At 52.6% G+C, this 21,045-nt stretch overlaps 8 protein-coding genes and 1 non-coding gene across 9 annotated transcripts; 5 read left to right on the top strand and 4 right to left on the bottom strand.

Annotated features, from left to right (window-relative positions):
• Positions 1-2,115: 2,115 nt before the first annotated feature.
• On the top strand, positions 2,116-3,759 carry J4E87_000720 (uncharacterized protein; the record flags this gene model as incomplete). The annotated part of the gene is made up of 1 exon (XM_049372373.1): positions 2,116-3,759. The coding sequence occupies one exon, from the start codon at positions 2,116-2,118 to the stop codon at positions 3,757-3,759; it is 1,644 nt and encodes a 547-aa protein (XP_049238507.1).
• A 508-nt stretch (positions 3,760-4,267) lies between these two features.
• Positions 4,268-6,077, bottom strand: J4E87_000719 (uncharacterized protein; the record flags this gene model as incomplete). Its single annotated transcript, XM_049372372.1, has 3 exons — positions 4,268-4,736; positions 4,789-5,066; positions 5,145-6,077. The coding sequence occupies 3 exons, from the start codon at positions 6,075-6,077 to the stop codon at positions 4,268-4,270; spliced, it is 1,680 nt and encodes a 559-aa protein (XP_049238506.1).
• A 421-nt stretch (positions 6,078-6,498) lies between these two features.
• On the top strand, positions 6,499-7,937 carry J4E87_000718 (uncharacterized protein; the record flags this gene model as incomplete). The annotated part of the gene is made up of 2 exons (XM_049372371.1): positions 6,499-6,518; positions 6,572-7,937. The coding sequence occupies 2 exons, from the start codon at positions 6,499-6,501 to the stop codon at positions 7,935-7,937; spliced, it is 1,386 nt and encodes a 461-aa protein (XP_049238505.1).
• Positions 7,938-10,802: 2,865 nt separating this feature from the next.
• J4E87_000717 (uncharacterized protein) lies at positions 10,803-11,453 on the top strand (the record flags this gene model as incomplete). Its single annotated transcript, XM_049372370.1, has 1 exon — positions 10,803-11,453. The coding sequence occupies one exon, from the start codon at positions 10,803-10,805 to the stop codon at positions 11,451-11,453; it is 651 nt and encodes a 216-aa protein (XP_049238504.1).
• A 2,954-nt stretch (positions 11,454-14,407) lies between these two features.
• On the top strand, positions 14,408-15,042 carry J4E87_000716 (uncharacterized protein; the record flags this gene model as incomplete). The annotated part of the gene is made up of 3 exons (XM_049372369.1): positions 14,408-14,413; positions 14,543-14,603; positions 14,663-15,042. 3 exons carry the CDS (start codon positions 14,408-14,410, stop codon positions 15,040-15,042), a joined length of 447 nt encoding a protein of 148 aa, XP_049238503.1.
• Positions 15,043-15,140: 98 nt separating this feature from the next.
• Positions 15,141-15,269, top strand: J4E87_000715. The gene has a single exon. It is a non-coding gene; the product is annotated as a tRNA-Arg (tRNA).
• A 131-nt stretch (positions 15,270-15,400) lies between these two features.
• J4E87_000714 (uncharacterized protein) lies at positions 15,401-16,141 on the bottom strand (the record flags this gene model as incomplete). Its single annotated transcript, XM_049372368.1, has 1 exon — positions 15,401-16,141. The coding sequence occupies one exon, from the start codon at positions 16,139-16,141 to the stop codon at positions 15,401-15,403; it is 741 nt and encodes a 246-aa protein (XP_049238502.1).
• Positions 16,142-16,649: 508 nt separating this feature from the next.
• J4E87_000713 (uncharacterized protein) lies at positions 16,650-17,093 on the bottom strand (the record flags this gene model as incomplete). The annotated part of the gene is made up of 2 exons (XM_049372367.1): positions 16,650-16,654; positions 16,718-17,093. The coding sequence occupies 2 exons, from the start codon at positions 17,091-17,093 to the stop codon at positions 16,650-16,652; spliced, it is 381 nt and encodes a 126-aa protein (XP_049238501.1).
• Positions 17,094-17,745: 652 nt separating this feature from the next.
• On the bottom strand, positions 17,746-19,084 carry J4E87_000712 (uncharacterized protein; the record flags this gene model as incomplete). Its single annotated transcript, XM_049372366.1, has 2 exons — positions 17,746-18,934; positions 19,020-19,084. 2 exons carry the CDS (start codon positions 19,082-19,084, stop codon positions 17,746-17,748), a joined length of 1,254 nt encoding a protein of 417 aa, XP_049238500.1.
• Between the last annotated feature and the right edge of the window lie 1,961 nt (positions 19,085-21,045).

The following is a 21,045-nucleotide window of genomic DNA, read 5'->3' as shown; positions in this document are numbered from 1 at the left end:
GTGTTCTCTTCTGGTATCGTCAATCTAATAGGTTCGAAGGCCTGAGGAGGTATGCAGATAACATCAGCTTGACTCTTTCGCGCGTGCTGATATGAGAATGGATCTAGCAACACTCTATACAGCACGAGTAGGCTGATTCTATGCCGTAGCCAGCATCTTACTTTGGCCCATTTCCAGAAGTCGGCGCGATGTTGAAGGTGCGTGTGAGAGCTCCTATTTTGTGGGTATCGCTGGGCTGTATAGGCAGAGTGTCGACATCGCAAGGAGATCAAATGTGGATGACGAACAAGATGCAGCGGTTGGGGAAGTATATGAGCATTTACATGTACTGCGCGCAATGTGTCGCGATGCGCGTTGATGAAGACGACTTCGACCTCGAAGGTGCACACCTGGGCAGAATTCGCTACCACTTACGCTAAGCCATATACGGAGAGGTCATAATTAGGATATGAACTTTTACAAAGTGCACAGTCTCTCTTATTCCTCTTGTAAGACTCTTGTCACGGAAATATCACTTAAGAATTGAAACTCCCTATGCCTCGACTTGTTTGTTGGGGAAGATGAGATGTGTCTCACGTGACGCCAAGCTACCACGGCAGCCCCACATCGACGAATTGTCCCGTCCCTCTCCGACGGCAAGCTTCGACGCGTCAACGCGTCTCTTTCACACACGAAGCTCAGGCGCGATGCGTTTGAGCAGACTAAGGACGCGTATCCAAAGCTGTTTATGTACTTCGCAAAGCTACGATCAACGCGTCTTGTCAGTGTCACAATGTCCTTTACAGGATGTCTAGCACCAATACTCCTGGTGTCATCCCCATCGCACCTACTACAGACGTCCCGTCGAAGTCTCAGTACGGGATCTTTAGATGGCATAAGAAGATCACGACCATCGCATGTTTGTATCAAGGCGTCCCGAGGTCCGCCCAAGCCATGGTAGTGTTCACAGAAGAGAGAGCAGGCGAAAGAGCATGGGCGTGTGGGGTATTGGATCCCACTGATAGGCGCGTCAAATTCTTAGGTTCACTTCTGACATTGTCGAAGGGATATCGTCGTACTGCATCGTTCGATCTGTCTACGGTGCTTGTCACATTGGGTATGGAAACATGTACCGCAAGCATGAGAAAATTCAGCGGAGCGAAGACAGGGAGGGACTTTGCATGAGTACATCGAGTATGCGACGAGATCTTTCGATCCTGACGTACGCGGTATCGTCGGCAAGTACCTTCAACTACAAAGGTCCAGCGCAAGACCTGGCGCCTCGAGTTCGAGGACTTTGGATGCAACGACATACCTTCTGTTCTATCTTGTCCTCGGCGGCGTACTGGGTCACACTGGCCAACCGAGTGTATCCGCGATCAAGCTCTGTCGATTCGGGTGCGACCGCGATACTCAACAATGAAGGCGAGAGAAAGTCGAAGAGACGTCAGGGTCCTCTGTCATTCGTTATCTCTGACTCGATACCGATGTCGCCATTGCTCCTTGAGCAAATATCCTATTTCCCTGACGTCACCAAACGGTATTATCGAGGATCACAAGTCCTAATATCGCCTTAGACGCATGTTTCCGGAGTAACGCAGGCAAGACTGAGTCACTTACCTACCGCAGTTGGCCAAATGAGCCATTTTCGGCCCCCACGTGGTTATGTCCAGACTGGCGAACGCGGGGATTGTTTCAAACTCACCACCAAGATTCTTGATGTTAGGTTCGAATTGGTCCATTTTCGTCAGTGCGGCGTTTCGTGCTCATGTTTTGCAGACCCTCACGTCCGAAGCGCTAGCACATTATTCAAGCGATAATTGGGTTGCATCTTGCTCTAGCTTTGAGCCAAAGCGCCTCTCCATGCATCTGCTAAAGCCGTAAACAAAGGTTTCGTCGTCCGCGGCTGCCAAAGCATTGCAACAATATATAGTTGACGAGGCTCGCATCTATCAGCACCTTCTATATACCTGACTTCGTCGAATCACCCGTCTTACTCTATATCAACCGAGTTGCAGACTCTCGTCCAGTAAGTTCCATACTTAGCAGTGCAAGCAATTCAAGCATCGCTCAAACCTCCATCCGATTGCTACAACGTTTCCTATACCAAACGCTAATCCTTGTATCAAAGGCACAATGGCGAGCAATCCGAAGACTCCTTCAGCCAACTCATCTCCGGTCAAAGGGGCTAGGGTTGAGAAACCAGCCACCATGAGCAAAGCACGTTCGAAGAACAAGGACGGCTCGATCCACGCCTCCCCAACTGATATCTTCGGTCCAAACGCTGTTACCCGGTATCTCCGCATCCCGCAAACCGGCAACATCACCGGTGCGGAACTGATGACGTTTCTTCCCGCGCTGATTCGTAGCCCCGGCGTCCTTGTTCGATTCGTCCAGAACGGTGGCGATGCCTACCCCATCGTCAGGATCCACAAATGGTTTCGAGTCGTGGTGAAGAACAATTCTCGGCAAGACGCCACCAATGCCGTGATTCACTTGGCCCAGGGAACGATGCGACACTATCTTCAGGACGACCAATGGACTATGACTCGCCACAAGGCCGGTCTTTACCCAAAAGTCGGCCAGGCTTGGGACCACGATAACTTGACTCTTGCCGGCGTCCAAAACCACTGCGAGATCCAAGTCCCGGGTAGCCGTCACCATAAACCGGTCGTCGCTAATGTTCATTTCGCGTCACTGGCAGCTGACGTTACGGTATACCCATCCGGCGACGACGAGCTCGATCTAACCCGCTGTGTCAAGGCCGCTGTCGCCAATATCGACCTGCCGCTGATGTTTCCACGAGACTTTAACTTCCTCACTCAGCTCTTGGGTGGTCCCCGGACGGTACTCCCTGGTCATCGAGATGGTGCGCTGTTTGGTCGTTGGAGGACGATGGCGTGGGAGCCGATGCCCGAGCCGGAGGCGATCCAGGCTGCGACAAACCTCACGCATCACATGTTCACAGCAGCACAGCGGACGGCAATCGTGCAGCATCTTCAGCAGTTCCCCGTTGTCCAGGCGTTTACGTTTGTCCAACCGGCTACTTCTGTCCAGCCCCCCGTCCCCACGCCTCGCGGCCCTGTGATGGTGACAAACCACGCTGGCCCTTCTCGCGCACAAGCTCCTGCTGCAGGCAGCGGTCTTTCATCTATTAACTCGTTGATCCTTAGTCGGATCATGAACAACACTGCCGCCGACTTGTCACATGTCCTGGCCACTATACAAGAGGATCAATTGTACGCGTTGTATGTCAGCGTCTTGGCCGCTAACGGTATCGTACCTATTACGCGCCGCGAGGAGCACATAACTGGCCCGGACGCTCTAGACAACTCCCTTGCAGATGATCGTAGTCTTCCCGACCTTATCGAACCAGCTGCACACGACACCAGGGCTGTATCTCCATCTGGCCATTGGGACGACGACATGGGCGCTAATGACAACGAGTCTCAGCCCACAAATCCATTCGAAGAACAGCTTGACGACGACACTAGCTCATTTGCGTCTCTAGATCTCAGTATGATCGACCCTGAGATCCTGGCGAGCATCGATCCCGAGGTCCTGGACTGCATCAACCGTGAGCTAGGTGGCTTCGTCGATCAGGAAGACGATACGGAGCTCGCACAAGACAACTCAGAAGACCACGACCTCGGCTTGCAGGACGATAATGCCAATGATGCAACTGGCCAGGAGACTTCAATCCCTTCCATCGTGGTCCACGACGTCGACGGCAGCACCGCCGAAGACCCCGTTGATGACCCTTCCTCTCGCGAAGCTTAGCGCGGTCAGAAAAGACAACAACACAGTTCTCTCGAAAGTTTGGTGTGTATTTGGTAAACATACATTGGCATTGGATCGTCTCTCAGGCGCGATGCTGGAAAGGAATAGCAAGCATGGCGTAGCTTTTTCGGTAGAACTTCTTAGAGGAGTTGGGCGTCTTGTACATTCTTTGCACTATACCCTTTTCATTCAGTCGCTGGTCTTGAGTGCCTCCACATCTCATTCAATAGAATATATTACCGTTCACAAGTGCGCCTTCTCGCGTGAGTCTTATCTGCGCTGATTTATGACATGGGTATCACCAACAATCAGATAGTAGAACGTACCATACTGGTGGAATGCGAGAGTGAATTATTATCAGTCCTATGCATCTATTTCCTTGCCCATAGTCGTGTTATCACATAAGATAGCCATGATGTTCGAAATACCCAGAAGGAGATCCAGGAGTCAAGATGACCAAGGCGCAACTCAAAAGTATTCTCAGAGCCAAGCCCAACACCCAACCAGCTCACATACCATCCCTAATGACCTCCTCACTGACCCAACCAATCTCATACCTATGCGCAGCGATACACTCAAGATGCCAGTCATACTCCGTCCAAACACTACCAAACAAGTCAAATTGCTGCTTAGCCCAACGGATGTTCTCAGCCCAGTCGCTCGTATCCTTGGGGTGAGGCTGGCTCAACAGGTGGAGCTCGCGGAACGGGGCGTGGCGGCGAGGACCGTTAAAGCGGGCGTAATCGTAGGCGGACGCGTACATCTCGGGGAACGAAGTGTGTGGAGGGGAAGAGTAGAGGTAGATGCTGTAGTCGTCGATGCGGAGGCGATCCTCTGAGAGGAAGGGAGCAGGGAAGTGGATGGGCTCGCGCTTGAGGTACTCGCGGGCGGCGTCCATGACATCTGGGGTGAACTCGTTCATCATGTACGAGGGTACTTTTGCCTGCTGTCGAACTTTCTGGGGTGACGGTCCGATTCTTGTTCATGGTCAGCGCGAGTCATAACATCAGAAGCGTAGAATGAACTTACCCAGGGACTTTGAGCTTCAAAGTGCGACGCTCAGGTACAAAAGCAGCCTTAATGTTCAAGCGAGCCTTGCGCGCCGCTTGACGGCCGCGTGCAGCGGGGATGGGCGAAACGGCCTCCTCAGGTTCACTTGCGTCTTCTTCCGGAATATCGTCGTCAGGCTCGGACTCGTCCTCTACGAATTCGTCATCGTCGGCGGACGAGTTGGGGGTCGGCGGTAGACGAGACAGCTTGCGCTTCTTGGAGGGAGTGGCGTAGGGAGAATCGGAGTAGTCTTTGTCCTGAAGCCGGTGTCAGCGATGTCACCATCTAAGACGTCGTAGTATCGACTATCGTCGAACTCGGGTGATAAGTCTTACCTCAGCATCAAGTTCGGGCTCTTCAGCAAAGTTCATTTGCTTGCCGACAAGCCTGCCGCTTCTCCTCTTACTACCATCCAGCACCTTCCCAAGGCCCTCAGCTGTACGCTTCTGTGGCGTCGCCGATCGTGACATGGCGACCAGCTCGATGTCGTCGAAGAGTTTCTTCTTGCTACCGCGCGATGCTTTGAACTTGCTGTTGAGCTTGGATGATTTGGGAGTCTTGGGCGTTCTCGGAGCGCGGCCTTTACCGGGTGTAGACTTGGCGGGTGAAAAGGCGTAGTTGCTGTGACGTGCAAATACCTGCCTATCGTAGTGACAGTGAGTGACTGTGGCCGGACCTCCGAGGTGAGTGATCAGGCGTTGAAAGTCGGTGGGGAAAAGCCACGATTCTTCCTCGTGCTCAATAGCGTATTGCACACAGCGAGTGAGGTCCAGTGCGTCATCGCCACATGGGTGCTCTTTCACATGGAGGGCAAGGTCTTTGAACTCCAACGGCGAGGAGTCCCAGTTGACCTTGTCCTGTCCAGGTGTACCAGTCCTCACGTCCTTAGGGTGAGTCCGGTTGGGTGTACGGAAACCGTGGACGTTGAGGTTGTCTTCAGGTCTCGGAATTCCAATGTTGTATTCCAAATGCATACCGAATTTCCAATCGTCGTAGCCGGCGCGTCGCATGGCGTACTGGATCATGACCATGGCGGAATTCGGTGGAAAATCCTGATCCAGCGGCTGGTCTCTGAACTCGTTGATCATAGCAGCGAGATGGCCAGCTTTCGCGCCGTGCGTCACGAAACGGTCGATAACATCGATGGATTTGAGCCAGTGCGGGAGGTAGGCCAGGATCTCTGCGGCGGTCAGATTGCCGTTTGGGAAGGGGAGATTCCAGCTTGGGCTGTGGTAGCCGAAAGCGTTATTCTTAGCAATGGCCGCCATGTTGACTGATCTGATGGTCAGGACGAGATCAGCAGAGGCACAGGCAAACTTGGAAGGTTACCTTCTGTAGAAACTGTGAGGGGTGGCCGCATGCGCGGAGGATGGCTTACTGGAAAGTGAAAGTGTGAGCGTCTTCAAGGACGATACGAAGTCTCGCTGCGCTTTGTCTTGAGTGATCGATGCGTGGTGTCTTCACTGGCTGCGACAGCAGACCCTGCAAACCTTGTCGTGGGCTGAAGCTGGCACTTCGGAGACGCAGGTGACGGTGGAGTCAAGCAAAGTTGCTCAAAGGACGCTCGGACCGGGTAGAGTGGCCTTTTCGTTGATATAGCGACAGCCACAACAGAAGCGCGAGGCACACTCTACTAACCACGTGCAGGTTCCCATCACCACCACAAACACCACACATGCACCTCTGACCATGGATCATCCGCCGCGACCGTACTAACTGCCAATTGTCTCACGATAGGCACACTCTCCTAACTTTTCGGCAGGTCAACGGCGTCAGCCCCAGGACCGGCTGAGAACGCATCAGAGTCCAAATCGAGAGCACGTAACGAGTACTTCGGCTACGGCTTTGGCCCAGACGCGCCTTCAAGATACCTCCCGTTTCCTGCAACCGCGAACGTTACCGCCGTAGAGCTCCTCGCATTCCTTCCAAATAGCATACACTGCGCTGACGTGGTGTACCGCCTGATCACGAACGGCGCGACTCCGACTCAGGTGTGCGCCATTGTGAACACTTACAGAGAGCTTCCAAAGGAGTGGCCTCAGGCCAGCTGCCGGCAGAGCATCTACAAGACGATGGACCAAGGTGGATACAAAGACTGGCGGCTCCAGACGCATGGTAGCTTCCACAAAGAGAGAAAGTCGACCTGGGACGATGCATATCTCAACGTTGCAGGGTTCTCGCCACCTAGTGGAAATATTGAAATCCCTCCGACAGACATACCCTTCAAGAAGCTAGCCATAGACCTGACCTGCATGCCGCAGGGCCATGATGCGCTAGATCTGACTCGCATGGTGGAGTATTGCGTGCAGAATCCACATGAGCCGTGGTTCTACCCTCGCGACTACGATAAGGTATTGCAGCTTGTGGGAGGCGCAGCTACTGTTCGAAAAGAACATAGCGATGGCGCTGCTTCCCAACGTTGGGCTGGTATAAAGCCTTCTCTTTCTCACGACGCGTCAACCAGCGCTCCGCTCGTGCCAGATAAGAAAAAGAAAGATGCTAAGCGAAAGAGGAAGAGTGACCTAGAAGAAGACTTGCCAGTACCAAGGAGACAGAAAGAAGCAGTCCCTCCACCCAAGGGCACGGCACCAGAGTCAGAAACAGAGCATGAGATGCAAGAGCTGAGAGGAAGGTGGGGAAAGTCTGTATGGTTTGATGATGAGCCTGCCGTTGAGGAATTTGCCGAAGAGGAAGAAGAGGAGGAGGAGGACATCATGGCCAGCGCCAGCAGAGACCTTGAGAGAACAAGTTATGCCGCTCCTCCGGAAGATTCAGTCGTGCCATGGGAGACAGCGCTTGCAAACGCACAAGATGAGGACGCGATGGACATGGCGTTCTTTTTCGAACGTCAAGCAGGAGAGACTGATGCATACGGCCCATACGCCTTCGGTGGACCCCGTCACAAGCCGCCTTACCGACCGCTGTACCGCATCGACCAACCAGACCCATCTGATGCAAGCGGTTGGGCAGAGAATCTGAGGTGGGCATTCGAACAGAACACGCTTTACCGATACCCTCACCGCCCCGACGCTTGGAACGAAAGCCCAGAGCACATGGAGCTCATCGTGAAAATTCGGATCGACCGGTACTGGATGTCGGATGAGTTCGCGGCGATGATCGACGATTAGCTGCGGAGGGCGATGATTGCCTAGTATTTGGAAGTGCTTGGATTCTGGGGTTTGAGGTTTTGGTCGTTGGCTCGTGCATGGTGATAGCTGTGTTATGTCACGGTGCCCACTTCCTGCCAAAGGGCAGCAGCGCACTCAGGCGAGAGAGTCGTGTCATTGAACGGTAGTTGATGAGTAAAGCGATCTGAAAGGCCACATGTAAAGTAATGGCAATGGTCGTTGGATGAATTCACTGTCGGTAATAGTGTGAGTGATGATCGAGCGACGAGGTGAGGTTGTGGCACCTGCAAACCTCAGACTTGGCGTTTCGGCAATGCACGGACTGGCGTCGATCGATGTTCCGACCGAAACCAACTTCGAACACCCTCCAAACTTCCTCACCCCGAATTCGACAGCCATTGTCCCTGTAGTCGCGTGTTTCACAAGAATTTGTCTGGTTCGCGACGCTGCAAGACACCACAGTGGATCGGAGGCTGAAGATCCGGATGCACTGACTGTCGCATGAGATGATGTACACGATGACAGCTCTTAGGTTGCGAAACAATGGGCGCTCTTCGAGCAAGTGCGTGATGTGTAGAAAGGTATTTAGATGCGATGTGTCCCCTAGCGATTCGCCTTTCAAAGCTCTTGCTCTCTACAAACCTTCAGAAAACTATACCCCAGATTCACGAGCCGGACTCACCTAATACACTCCTTACGAACCGACGCGAACGTACTCAACGACTTCATACTACTACTACAACTTCGCACGATCACATACCTCACCATGCGTTCCACCACGATCATCGGTGCCGTCGCGGCCTTCGCTCCCATCGCATTCGCACAAAGCTCTTCCACCATAACATCAATGGTCCCGATGATGTCTCCCTCCGCGCCTCCCGTCACAATGGCCTGGGATAACAAGCCCGCCCCAACAGGCGAAGCGGCCCTTTCTTCGGGCGCTTCATCGATGAACTCTGCCATGAAGTCTGCGATGTCTTCCATGTCCAAGGGAATGTCGATGGAGAGTGGCATGACCATGTCCGACGGCATGGTTATGGGGAGTGGCATGACCATGTCTGATGGTATGGTCATGCCAACAGGCAGTGCTATGGCAGGAATGAGCAACTTCACCGGTAGCGCAGGCAAGATGGAGGTTGGCAGTGGTGGCGTGGCGATGATGGCAGCCATCTTGGCTATGTTGTGAGCGTATTGAATCTACGTTCAATGCTTGCTGGAACATATCATGGAAGCCCAGTTGGTCCAGCATAACTTCGTCGCCCCTTTCCAGCCATTCTTCGTTCATGGTTACGCTGTCTTCGTCTCATGCGTTACCTCTTTTCGCTAATACACACTGTACATTTACTCTATGCAACACTGCATCACTACATATATTGCCTATACCGAGTGGCCGTCACTAGCAAGAGCGAAGTTTAGCTACTTATCCTCCCACCTAAAACCTGTACGCGACATCTGAATCGATTGTGAAACGAGCAAGCACGCGATCCAATTCGTTAACAAAGCCAATACTATAGTAGTCACCTGGCAATGCATGGTGTTTGCGATTCATGATTGTCTTCGTCCGCATGATGTATGACTTCCTCCCCTCGACCTATCGTTCCATTAAATACATGGCCTGCGTTTACGAATTAGTTCCTTGACTTTCCTTAGGGCAGAACTGATTGCGCTCATCTGGCTTATCGACTTGAAAAAATCCATTTCCACTGTACACATCCAAGATATGTCATGCCAATGTCGTGGCACACAACGCGTCTGCAGCCGTTCTCTCTTGGAATACCTGCGTCGCAATAAGCACGTTTCTACCAGCAAGCTGTCGGAATCTGAAGCAAATGAGATGTAAGCACTATGATCAAATTGTCATTGTATTCCGGCAACTATTGACTCTAAAAGCACAACCCAGAATCAGACTGCCTCTCCGTTGCTACGCCTACCGCGAGAGCTGCGAAATCAGATCTATGGGTACACATTCGCTTGTTACTTCATTGATATCCTACATGTGGCTCGAGATCGTCTCCTAATCAGAGTTTTTCATCAGCTTTGCCGCCAGTACCGCTGCTACGAGTCTTTAGACCGGCTCCTTTCCCCCTCTATGGTCTGCCGCCAGATTTACAACGAAACTGCCCTCTTGCCATTTTCGTTGAACCCACTTCATGTCAGTTTTGGGGAACTTGCAATCATCAAAAACCTCATACCTGCTGACGTAGTCGCATGTGTCAAGAAATTGTCGGTGTTCAATGATCGCTCGCTGAAGCGGCTCAAGGAATCTGGATACGATGTCAATTTGGAAGCATTGTGCAGATTTCCAGACTGGAAGACCGTTCTTGTGCTAAACTTGGAAGGAGATGTACAACCGGAGAGGACCGAAGAATTTAGGAAGAGAGTGGCGGCATACGCAGGTGCTGCCGGGCATATTAAGACTTCTTAGCCGTAGCAGTTGAATAGTACTACATCTTGCGAAGAAATTATCGCGTTCAGACGTCGCTAGTAGCTCCCGAGGTCACTTGGGTTCCGCCTGGCCCAGCGCATAGCAGTCTCATAGCTTTGCGCAGCTACTGTATGAAGTCTTGCGAACACGGCACCATAAATTTGAGGTCAATGATCTGTATCTACTCTTCTGAGAGTCATTTTGTTGAGTTATGACATCTGTGCATTGCCCAAGTGTCCAGGTGGTGTCGCGATATCAGTTATCGCGATTGATGACGTCACGCGTGATAACTATCCATAGACCTCCAACTCCCTTGGCAGGTACCGCTTCATCACAAACAACGACCTCAATTATCCTCAGGCATTTCTTCTTTGCATACAAGCATCATAGAATTGCCGTTCACAGAACCTTAGAAGCACGACAACCATCACACTGTCAATATGGCGACGTCAGACGAGAAGTCGCTGCTAGACCGCGTCTTCGCCGCAAAAACTACCGAAGAGTCGCGCGAACTATACGATGAATGGGCGAAGACATACGACTCCGACATGACTCTGCACGACTTCACCGCGCCACGCCTCGTCGCACAAGCAGTAGCCCGCGGCCTGAAGCTAAATCACATCTCACCCGACAAGCCTCTCGCTGGCCTAAAGATTGCGGATGCAGGATGCGGTACCGGCTCTGTTGGTGTCGAACTCTCCAAGCTTGGCGCTACGGATATCTTGGGCCTCGACATCAGCGAAGGCATGCTAGCTGTTGCCAAGAACACCGCCGTGTACGATGACCTTACGACCGCGGATCTGACGAAGAGATTGGAGTTTGCGGATGGAAAGTTTGATGCGCTGACGTGCTGTGGTACGTTCACGCATGGTCATCTCGGACCAGAGCCGCTCGAAGAGTTCGTCAGAGTTGTCAAGGATGGTGGAGTTGTTGTTGCAACTGTGCTAGATAGCTTCTGGGTAGAGAAGGGGTTTGAGAAGGAAGTGCAGAGACTAGAGAATGAGGAGAAGGTTGAGGTTGTGGAGACGGACTTGCATCAGTATCGGAAAGATGCTGGAGGTGGGCGCGTACTGATCCTACGGAAGCTGTGAACTTGAAGTGTATGGCGAAGGTGCATATATCGTAGTAAGTGTAATGGTACAATAGCTACGGGCTTTCTAAAACTAAATACATGCGCAAAGTGCGGTATCATAATAGAAGTCCCTGGTGGACTAACTCACAACTTCCGCAACATCGACGACCTAGACGAAAAGATATCCGAACAAATCAGAGAAGTAGTAAGTATTGTGTACTGAACTACAAGGTTCCCGCATACATCGCCCAATCCTAAATGACCTCCCACCTATCCCCCATGACGTGTTTGTAACAGGGAGTCGGAGCATCAATCGACGTAATTTCAAGTCCTTTCTCAACCGAACCGGGGACCCATCTTAGAACCTTAATGAGCGCATCCTCAGTTTCCTTCAAATCGAGATCTCTGAAGAATTTCTCAATTCTCAAGCGCAAAACCTCGTTGTCCTCTGGAACATGACGTCTGTTCCATCCATGGGCAAACAAGAGCGGATCTCCCACGACCTTAGGAGCCCAAGAATGCACTTCGGCTTTTCGCAAATTAGGAAGATCTGTCGGGAGGTAGAACTGTCGGTAATATCTCGTCCAGTTGCTGTTTTCGTAGATGCGAAGGACTGGAATGGCGTCTCGCACGTCCCTGGGCATTTTTTCCACGGCGTCAAGTAGATCTCTGGGACGTCCACAGAGAGGACTCAGCTTGAATACCAGTAATCTGGTCTCCGCATAGTATTGGCGGCATACTAGTAGGGATTTGAGAAGCGAGGATAGGGATTGTGAAGCTGGCTTTGTCCCACGCACGGGATTGGGATTGTAATCAGGCCTCGAGTCTTTGCTCGAGTTGTAATCCCAAGTTTCCATTCTAAAGAAATTGATGCAGTCCACACGGAAGACGTATTCGTAGATCCTATTGCGAAGTTCTGCAGGCAAGCGTAGTAGAGGCGATTCAATCTGGTTATGCAATGTGCTACGCTGATATTAGTGCTGTTTCGAACCGGATTTCGGGAGGTAACATGGCTACTTACACAGCGTCCATTTTATCAAAGAGATCTCTTAGGCGCGAAAGTTTCGGTATGCAACGATTGACCGTACTTCGATAATGTTGTCGTAGAGAAGAGGGGCTGCTGACATGCGTCCAGATGTCACGACGGAAAGACGTAACCCGCTTGTCCTATCTGAGCCTAGTACCATTGCTGCCTTCCGCCTGCAGATCTCCTTCCAGGGTCACCTCATCTAATCGTACAATACTTTTACAAGATACATGATACATCAGTCCATCACAACCATTCCACGCAGATAGCCGGCATACCCGAATGGCGTCGGTCGCGCAAATTGTGAAACTGCAAGTCCTAGCCCCAGTCCCGCGCCCGCCACGCTCGTTTCTTGGATCGACGCGCTCGCATCGCCCCAACGTTCAGCTCTAACAAAGCATTCGCCTTCCCAGTCGTATTCGTATCGCTCGGACACATCATGCTCTGGGAAACGTTCTGGCACATGCCCGCATATACGCGCAAACAAGTCGACCAGGTCTTCGCTCCTTCCTTCGTTGAACTGCAGTCGTCCTCCAATGATCGGCCAGGCCGCTGAGAACCGAGCTTTGGATATTGAACCGCACGCCAGCCATTCTGAAGAGCGAATGTATACGGGGTCGACACCGAGGGTTGGTCCAAGATCAGCCATGCATAGCCACCGGTCTATCCGACCTTTTGTGCCTTGCCATGAAGGTATCAGAGCACTGTGATTGCCGGCTGGGCTTACGAGATCGGTCACCAGGCCTGAAGCCTGGATCTGAACTACCTGGACAGCTTCATGACCTCGACCATAGAGGTCAAACGCTTCACGTAACGCCGCAGCTGTTATCAGTTAGCACGCAAGTCATACGGTAAGGCGACAAAGATTACCGAAGTCGCTAAAGACCGTTATGAAAGGACTAGTTTGTGAGTCGCGAAGACGAAGGTGTTCTTCTATACAATCCAGACTCAGATGAGCATACGAAAAGTCACACCTGGACTGGAACAGACATGGGCCGAATGAGGATCTTGATTGGTAAGATGTTGCACTGTGCTCACTGAAGACGCGATAGAAGAAAGGGCCATTGAAGTCGTCGATGTGCTCGTCTTGAAGCAAGTCGCTGCTGATTGGTCGGTCAAAATCTAGCCGCATCATCGATCGCCATTCACGTACCTCGACATTGTTCCATCACAATCCATCTCAGACCTTTACACCATCTTCCGTCATCTCCATTTTCGAGCAGCACAGTCTTTTGCGAAAGTACTGAAGTTGTCGCATGGCTTCCCGTGGTGTAGGGAAGTCTTCGGCTCGGCTGGTCCGTGATGGCGCAAAGCTCGCACCACCGCGATGCAGCATTTTTCCCGCCCATCGACCTCATGTCAGCATGCATCAACTTCGTCTTCGAACAAATATTTTCAATCTATGACGTGCGCATAGATCAGTTGTATCTGGTCACGTGAAATCGACGTCGGCCGGGATGGCATTCTTCGTATTCACCGTTCTTTCCAGATGGGGCAGCCGTGGCAGATTCTTCTGGCCACTTGATGTGCCTACTACCTTCCAGACGCACAAACAAGACCCGTTCAAAGCGCTTCCAACTCAAGTGGAAGTGAATAGTACTTTCTTAATCAGCCGCTGAGTCACCATTGACCCTGGTGAATGCTCGAGGCTCGTCCACATCCCAGCTACCGGCTTAGTGAACGCGCTTGATTCTCACTTTAATCTTGACCAGCCAATGCGCTCCACTTCCGCAACTCATAACTCTACAACTCCAACGGCTAAAGGTATCTACACTCGATGGAAACCGCCCGCGAATCCGATAGGCAATCCCCAGAAGAAGCAGTAGCGACTTCGCAACATGTCTCCGAAGCTGTTCACTCTTCGCCTCAGGTCTGTGATACTCAGACAGACGCACAGATGCCTGCACCGTCTGCAGACGGTGAAGCTCGTCTGGGCAGTGGGGAAGATGCAAGTGCGACTAGTGTTCTATCAAACCTACCTACGATTACACTGAGTATGCCGTCCCCACCGCCACTGTATGATCAGTTGTTTCCACCGCAGGCACCTGCGGAGCGAATGCCAGCCAGCCAAGCCTCCCCAGAGGCCGCATCACCAACAGGTGATCGACGTCCGCAGGAGTCTCCCCAAGCTCATCATCCAACGTCAGGCACTCCCCCTCAATGTCCAACACCCACGGCCACGCCCGTCAACCATCCACCAGTTCAAATCGTCCCCCGACCACAGGAAGACATTGATGAAATTTTCGAAGCTATAGAAACCAACAACTTCGACAGCCCCATCTTCGGGGAGGCAGGTGCGGTATACCACGACAAACTAACACGTCGACTCATGCCTAGGACACCAATGTTTCAGCATTACAATATCATTCCTGAGGTGCCGCAACCGAGGCCTGTGGCTGCTCCGAAGGATAGACCGCAAACACCTGATACGCCGACACCTAAGCCCAAGCCTAAGCGTAAGCCTAAGAAGAGGAAGCGCGATCAGACGCCGCAGGAGCCGGTTGACCAGGAGGAGGTAGTGGTAAAGCAAGAGCCGGTGGAGAAGAAGCAGAAGGGTGTGAAGGTAGAAGATACCGCGTAGAGACCACAGCGTTGCAGATGACTGGCCTTGTTTATCCTGGACAGAGGAGCCTGATACATGGGTCATTAGAATATGGAATATGTCATAAGTGAAAGGAAGACTCTCTGGCGCAATGGTAGCGCATCACGCTTCTATTCAAGCGTCGCCTACATCTTTGAACGGACGCGTTCGGGATGGAAGGCCCGCTTGAACCGTGAAGGTTATGAGTTCGACTCTCATGGGAGTTAATGGCTATTACTTTTACCCGTCAAGTATCACTGACATGTTGTACAAGTCTTTATCTACTGCCCTTTTGCTCTTCAAAGAATCATCAACTATTTCGTGACCATTCCCTCACCCATCATCCACACACCACAATCTACCACTCCTCCAAATCCTCCCCCGTAAGATTCGGCCTAACATCCCCACCCTCCAACCAAGTCTTACACTTCCCATACAGCACATCCCTCTCCGGCCCATGCGCATTCAAGTCCATCTTCGGCGGCCTCCCCGCCTTACTCTCCGCCCAAGCCAGATACCGATACCCACTCGGATACTGCCTGACCTCTTCCTCAGGTACATTGAACGCCTTGCCCGGCACCACGGGAACCATCTTATCTTTATCGAACAGCAGCGTCATGAAATCTACACCCCATTTCCCAACCTCGTTCTTGGAAAGGAAGAAGAAGAAGCGGGTATCGGCTTCGTTGTCCATTTCGATGTCATCAAACATGATGCGACATGTAATCGTAACTTTCATTTTACTTATCGCTCTGTCGCCTTGTACATCGACCGTCTGGCCACAGATGCGATGCAGAATATATGGAAACGGGCCATGCGGAGTTTGTTTCTCGAAGCCTTCTTTTGAGGATGCAATGAAGTCGTCGAGCCGGCCTTGCGTCCATGATGTTGTGATGTAGGCGCCGGGGTGGAACATGGAAGAGTAGTTTTGCCACTCGGCGGCGTCGCGGTACATGCCCCAGCCTTCACAGATTTCACGAATCTTGAGGCGGTCGAGGACGGAGGCGTCGGTGCCGGAGGTGTTGTTGTGGGTGGCGTTTTGGGGGTAGGTGGATGAGGGGGGTTGGACGGTGGTGTATTCGAGGCTTGGATGTGGCATTTTGGCGGTGATTTGGATGTTTGGGATGTGTTTACGGGATTTTTGGTATGTTTCGGGCGTGTTAGTTGTAGGGTTGATGTATACCTAGGTATGTCGCTGTGATGTGTGCAGTGGTAACGGTTACGTCATTGAACGACTGCCCAACGTGAGGATTCTAATAGTCATAAAGACACACGTTCTTTTATAAATCGTGCCAGGCCCCTACTAGCCACCCAGGTTTTGACTTCAGGAAGGTGTTGAACTCCGTCGTACATCATTCCTGAGTCTTCCAAAGTTGGTATTAAGATGTGTCCAGGGCTGCCGAGTCTTGCGACTCACAACGTCGCTCGTAGCGATCATTCTCGCTTCAGTCTCTTCGCGGGGCTACCCTCCGCCGAGGCGGAACCCCCCTTTGTGGCCCCCCTTTGTCGGGCTGCTCCATTGAAGGTTGCGCGCTCTCCCGCATCTGAAAGGTGAGGAATTGGGACGGTTTTCTGTCATGAACGCGCTTCAACTCCAGTCCTCGTGGTCATCCTGTGAAATACCCGGTATTAGTCTTGGTATCAAGATGTATCTAGGGCTACCGAGTCTTGCGACTCACGACGTCGCTGGCTTGCTTGCTCGCGGGTTCCTTTTCGCTTGTGTTCTCGGGGTTGCTCGTCTTCTCGCCGCTGTCATCATCGTCCTCCGAGGTTGCAGCCGAACTGCTGTCTTGGTCATGTTCGTTCATTGCTTGGAGTGCGGTTGCCTGGCTGTAGGTCGTCGGCTCTGGCCTCATGTCCCGGGTCATCTCCTGCAATAGGCTGGGCATCGTTCGGAGGATTCTATCGTACGCAATCTGGACCTGGGGGCTGGTGCGGAATATGTGATCTACAAAATCTGTTTCCAGATCTTGTTCATGGGCGAATCGCGCCAAACCACCACCAGCCACCCAGGCCTTGTACTCGGGGAGGTGCTTGGCGCGGTCGTACATTGTTTCGGGGATTGCGCGTCTCGGAACGCTCGCCGTCGCACTAGGGCTTTTTACAGTGTCTTTGCTGTTATCCGACATGTCTTGATAGTCTTGATAGTGTCTCTCAAGATCTTGTTGCGTGTGTTTAGAGAAGAGGATGTGTTGTGCGCGCGCCGATAATGTGCAGGTGATACGTCGGAAGCTTTCGTGAGGTGCAGGTAGGCCTAAGAAATGATGGTATGCAGAGGGACCCCTTGATGAAGCAGGATTTAAAGTCTCAGCTTCCTGACGTACCATGGTTCTGGGGACTTGCGGCTTGGCGTTGATATTCCGGAAGATAATCTGTGATGCTGCGCTTGCCGAAATTGAGATGGCCTTTGGAGCGGATGCGTGGTTCCTGTGGTTATGATTCAACAGGAAAAGTGAGGTGTTGACTACACGAAATCGCCCTCCCAAGAAGGAAACTACGTTCCGTGTTCTTGCTCGGAAGTCTCGTGCCAGCCAACAAAACGATCGAACAGTAAGCGATCGGGTAGGTGCACCTGGCTTAGGCTGAGTGATGCAGGCAGGACGTCACGAAAGGATTTGAATACGCATGTGCCGGGGAAGGTGAATGAAGATTGATGCAGACAATTGAAAATGGCTTCATACACAACGCTATATACTAAATATCTTACACGTTCTGCTCGTTGATGAATAAACCAGCCATACCCATACCAGTACCAATGCACATACTGGTGAGCAGAACCTTCTTCTTCTGCCTTCTGCACTCGCTCAGACCAGTGACAATTTGACGCGCACCGGTGCAGCCAAGCGGGTGACCCAGCGCGATAGCACCTCCCCTTGGGTTGAGCTTCTGGTGGTCGATCTTGAGTGTCTCGAGACAGTATACGGCCATAGAAGCGAAAGCCTCGTTAAGCTCGATAAGGTCAACGTCCTCGAGGGTGATGTTGAACTTGGAGAGGAGCTTGGGGATGGCGACGGATGGGCCGATACCCATGATCCTGGGTGGCAGACCGGCGACGGTGGCACCAACGTACTTGGCGAGGATGGGCTGGCCGAGCTTCTCGGCCATGGAGCGCTTCATCATGAGGATGGCAGCGGCACCGTCTGTGAGTTGCGACGAGTTTCCGGCGTGTGACCGGTCGCCGTGGGGAAGGAAGGCAGGCTTGACCTTCTGCAGGCTCTCGAATGTGGTGCCGGCGCGGATACCCTCGTCCTTGGTCAGGGTGACGGTCTTGACCTCGCCTGTCTTGGGGTCCTTGATCTGGGTGGTGATGGGCGCAATCTCGTCGTCGAACCAGCCCGCCTTCTGCGCAACCTCGGCTCTCCGGTATGACTCGGCAGCGTACTTGTCCTGGCGCTCGCGCGAGATGTTGAAGTCCTTGCCGACGTTTTCCGACGTCTGGCCCATGGGCTGCATGCAGTCCTTCGCCTCCTGGTTCTCGAGCACCTCGTCGACGAACGGCCTCTCGAGCCTGTCGCCGCCGGCTGTCATGCTCTCAGCGCCCATGGCGAGACCGCACTCGATGCTGCCGACGGCGATCTGGTTGGCAATGTCTTGTACGGCCTTGAGTCCCGACGAGCAGAAGCGGTTCAGCGACGAGCCGGATGTGGTGTTGGGGAAGCCAGCGGCAAGCATAGCAGCGCGGACATAGTAGGCAGCCTTGGCATCTGAGACGTTGCCGACGCAGATGTCCTCTACTACGGCAGGATCGAGGTTCGACTTTGCGACGACTTGCTTGAGCGTCTTGACGAGGATGCCGTCAAGGGTCGTGTCCTTGAAGCCGCCCTTATGCGCCTTGGTGAGGGGTGTGCGGAAGGCGAGGGTGATGACAACATCGTCGGGGTTCTTGGTGGTACTGTCGATGGCTGTCAGCGCTGCATTCTTCCCTTATCATCCGCCGCGCGTTCTTCACGTGTCATGTCTGTCCGGGTGGAGCTTACAGGGCCGAGATGCCGCTGGCCGAGGGCGTCATGTGCGAAACGATGGACTTGAGGCGGTCGGTCATTGTGAAGGTAGAGAGGGGCGATTAATTGAGGTTTGTGAGAGAAGAGGGCGATGTTTAGGGGAGCTGGCGAGTGAATGCGGAGGCGGAGACAGCTCTTAACTTAACTTGTGGGGCAAAATAGTCGCGACGGCTGGGCCGAGGATCTCGGAGCCACATATCGCCAGGTCACGTTCTCTCGGCAATTGCCCTCTTGCCAGGCCGGGCCTTTTTGCTCACTCAACAACAGTGTTGAGTATACTAATCAGCCCATGTTCTCGTAAGCCAGAGTTCAAAGATCAGATGTATCAAGGTTTGCTTATCCACAGACGTCGGGGGCTGCAGTACTGGTCGCGCCTTCCCCGCAATTCGCCGCCACGCTGCCTGAGCCTCTAGCCTTGCACTACACAACTCCAACCTCATCTCAACTCAACCGCTGCTGAACGACACTCCATCTCTCCTCCATCTCATTCCAATCATGGCGAACTTTCGCACACATGCGCACGCGATTTTGCGACCTCTGCTTCGCGTTATTGCCCAATTGCCCCGAATGTACCGCCACGATTCCTTGGCAAAACGACGACGCGCAGAAAATACGCCGGTCTTCCAAATCGCCTTGCCTATAACATACACAATGTTCCTATCGCAATCTCTTGATAGGCGGTATGCTATTGCTTGGGATGGAGCGCATGAGCAACACAGCCTCCACAGCCAGCATCGAGACCCAATGTTTTGGTAACTGTGCCACCTAGTTGTTATGCTGTCAAAGGAAATTTGGCCCCCAAACGCCATCACTGCCCGCACACCGCATCCCACAAGGCAAGTCTAAACGCGAATCGCGCTGTCAAAAGGTAAGGGTGGTCAGCCTTGCATACGTCGCGTAGCATTTTCACAGTCATACTCTTAATTCATCGTTCATACTACAGACGTCAACCACGATGCCGTCGGAGGTTGCCTGGATGCTTTGTCCTCAACACGCCGAAAACAAACCAGGCGAGCGACTCAACGCCATGTCCTTATTGAAATCTCGCTCAAGATCCTAGCAAGACCCAATGAGCCTAAAGTGGCTTAAGGCGCACCGCGGAATGCATGCTGTCTGCACGCGCCTGTTGATAGACCCACACCCTCATTGGAGAGAGGAAAGCAACTCGCGAGGCTTGCATGGTCTCACACAACGGGAGCATGGGGGCGGCGGAGCAGGGCTGCGCTTTGACCTCATCCTTCCCATGCCTTGTGAGTACTACAAATGCTCGCTGCTGGTCTCGACCTGTTTGCAGTGGTACGCGATTTCATCGCCTCTCCGACCTCAGCCATGGCCGATTTCGCAACCGCATCCATGACGACTTCCTTCAGTTCCTCCTTCACGCGAGCGACACCCTCCTATTCGATTATGACCCCTTTCACTCCGCCGTCTTATTGCAACAACGTTGTCAAGTCGTCATGTTTTCTTGAGACACCGTCTAGTGGAACTTCAACTGGCACACCTACCCTAAGTTGTGGGTTCATTGAGCGCGATCAGACCTGCGGTTCAAATGGACGCCCCACCCGTGCTAGCGAATGCTTTCCAGGCAGTCCATTCCCATACTCGCTCTTGACATACTCCCCGGCTACAGGATGTCCTGGTGGGTGGGCAACGCAAAGTCAGATTATAGATTCGTCAAGCCAGACCACCGCAGTATGCTGTCCATCGTGAGTAGGTTCTGGCCAGCATGTTTCGCAGTCACTGACGTTGTTTATCAGCGGTTACTCGGCGCATACTTATTATTTCGCGAGTTGTACCAGTTCGATCACCTGGACCGCCAATTCGACTTCGGTCTTGGCCTGCCAGACGGATGGAAGCTTGGCTTCTGAATGGTTTACCAGCGAAGATGGTAGCGGCAACACAGCCGTTTGGGCCGCGAAAATGGAAGTGATTCTTACAACTGCATTGGCCTCAGAGGCGACATTCACCCCTCTCAGCGAACCAACATTAGATTTCGGTCCTC

This window comes from Alternaria ethzedia, assembly GCF_023757985.1.
Source record: "Alternaria ethzedia strain BMP 0044 chromosome Unknown scaffold_1, whole genome shotgun sequence".
In the NCBI taxonomy this organism is placed as follows: domain Eukaryota; kingdom Fungi; phylum Ascomycota; class Dothideomycetes; order Pleosporales; family Pleosporaceae; genus Alternaria; species Alternaria ethzedia.
The sequence above is the reverse complement of the archived record's forward strand: the minus strand, read 5'-3'. Positions and strand labels throughout refer to the sequence as shown.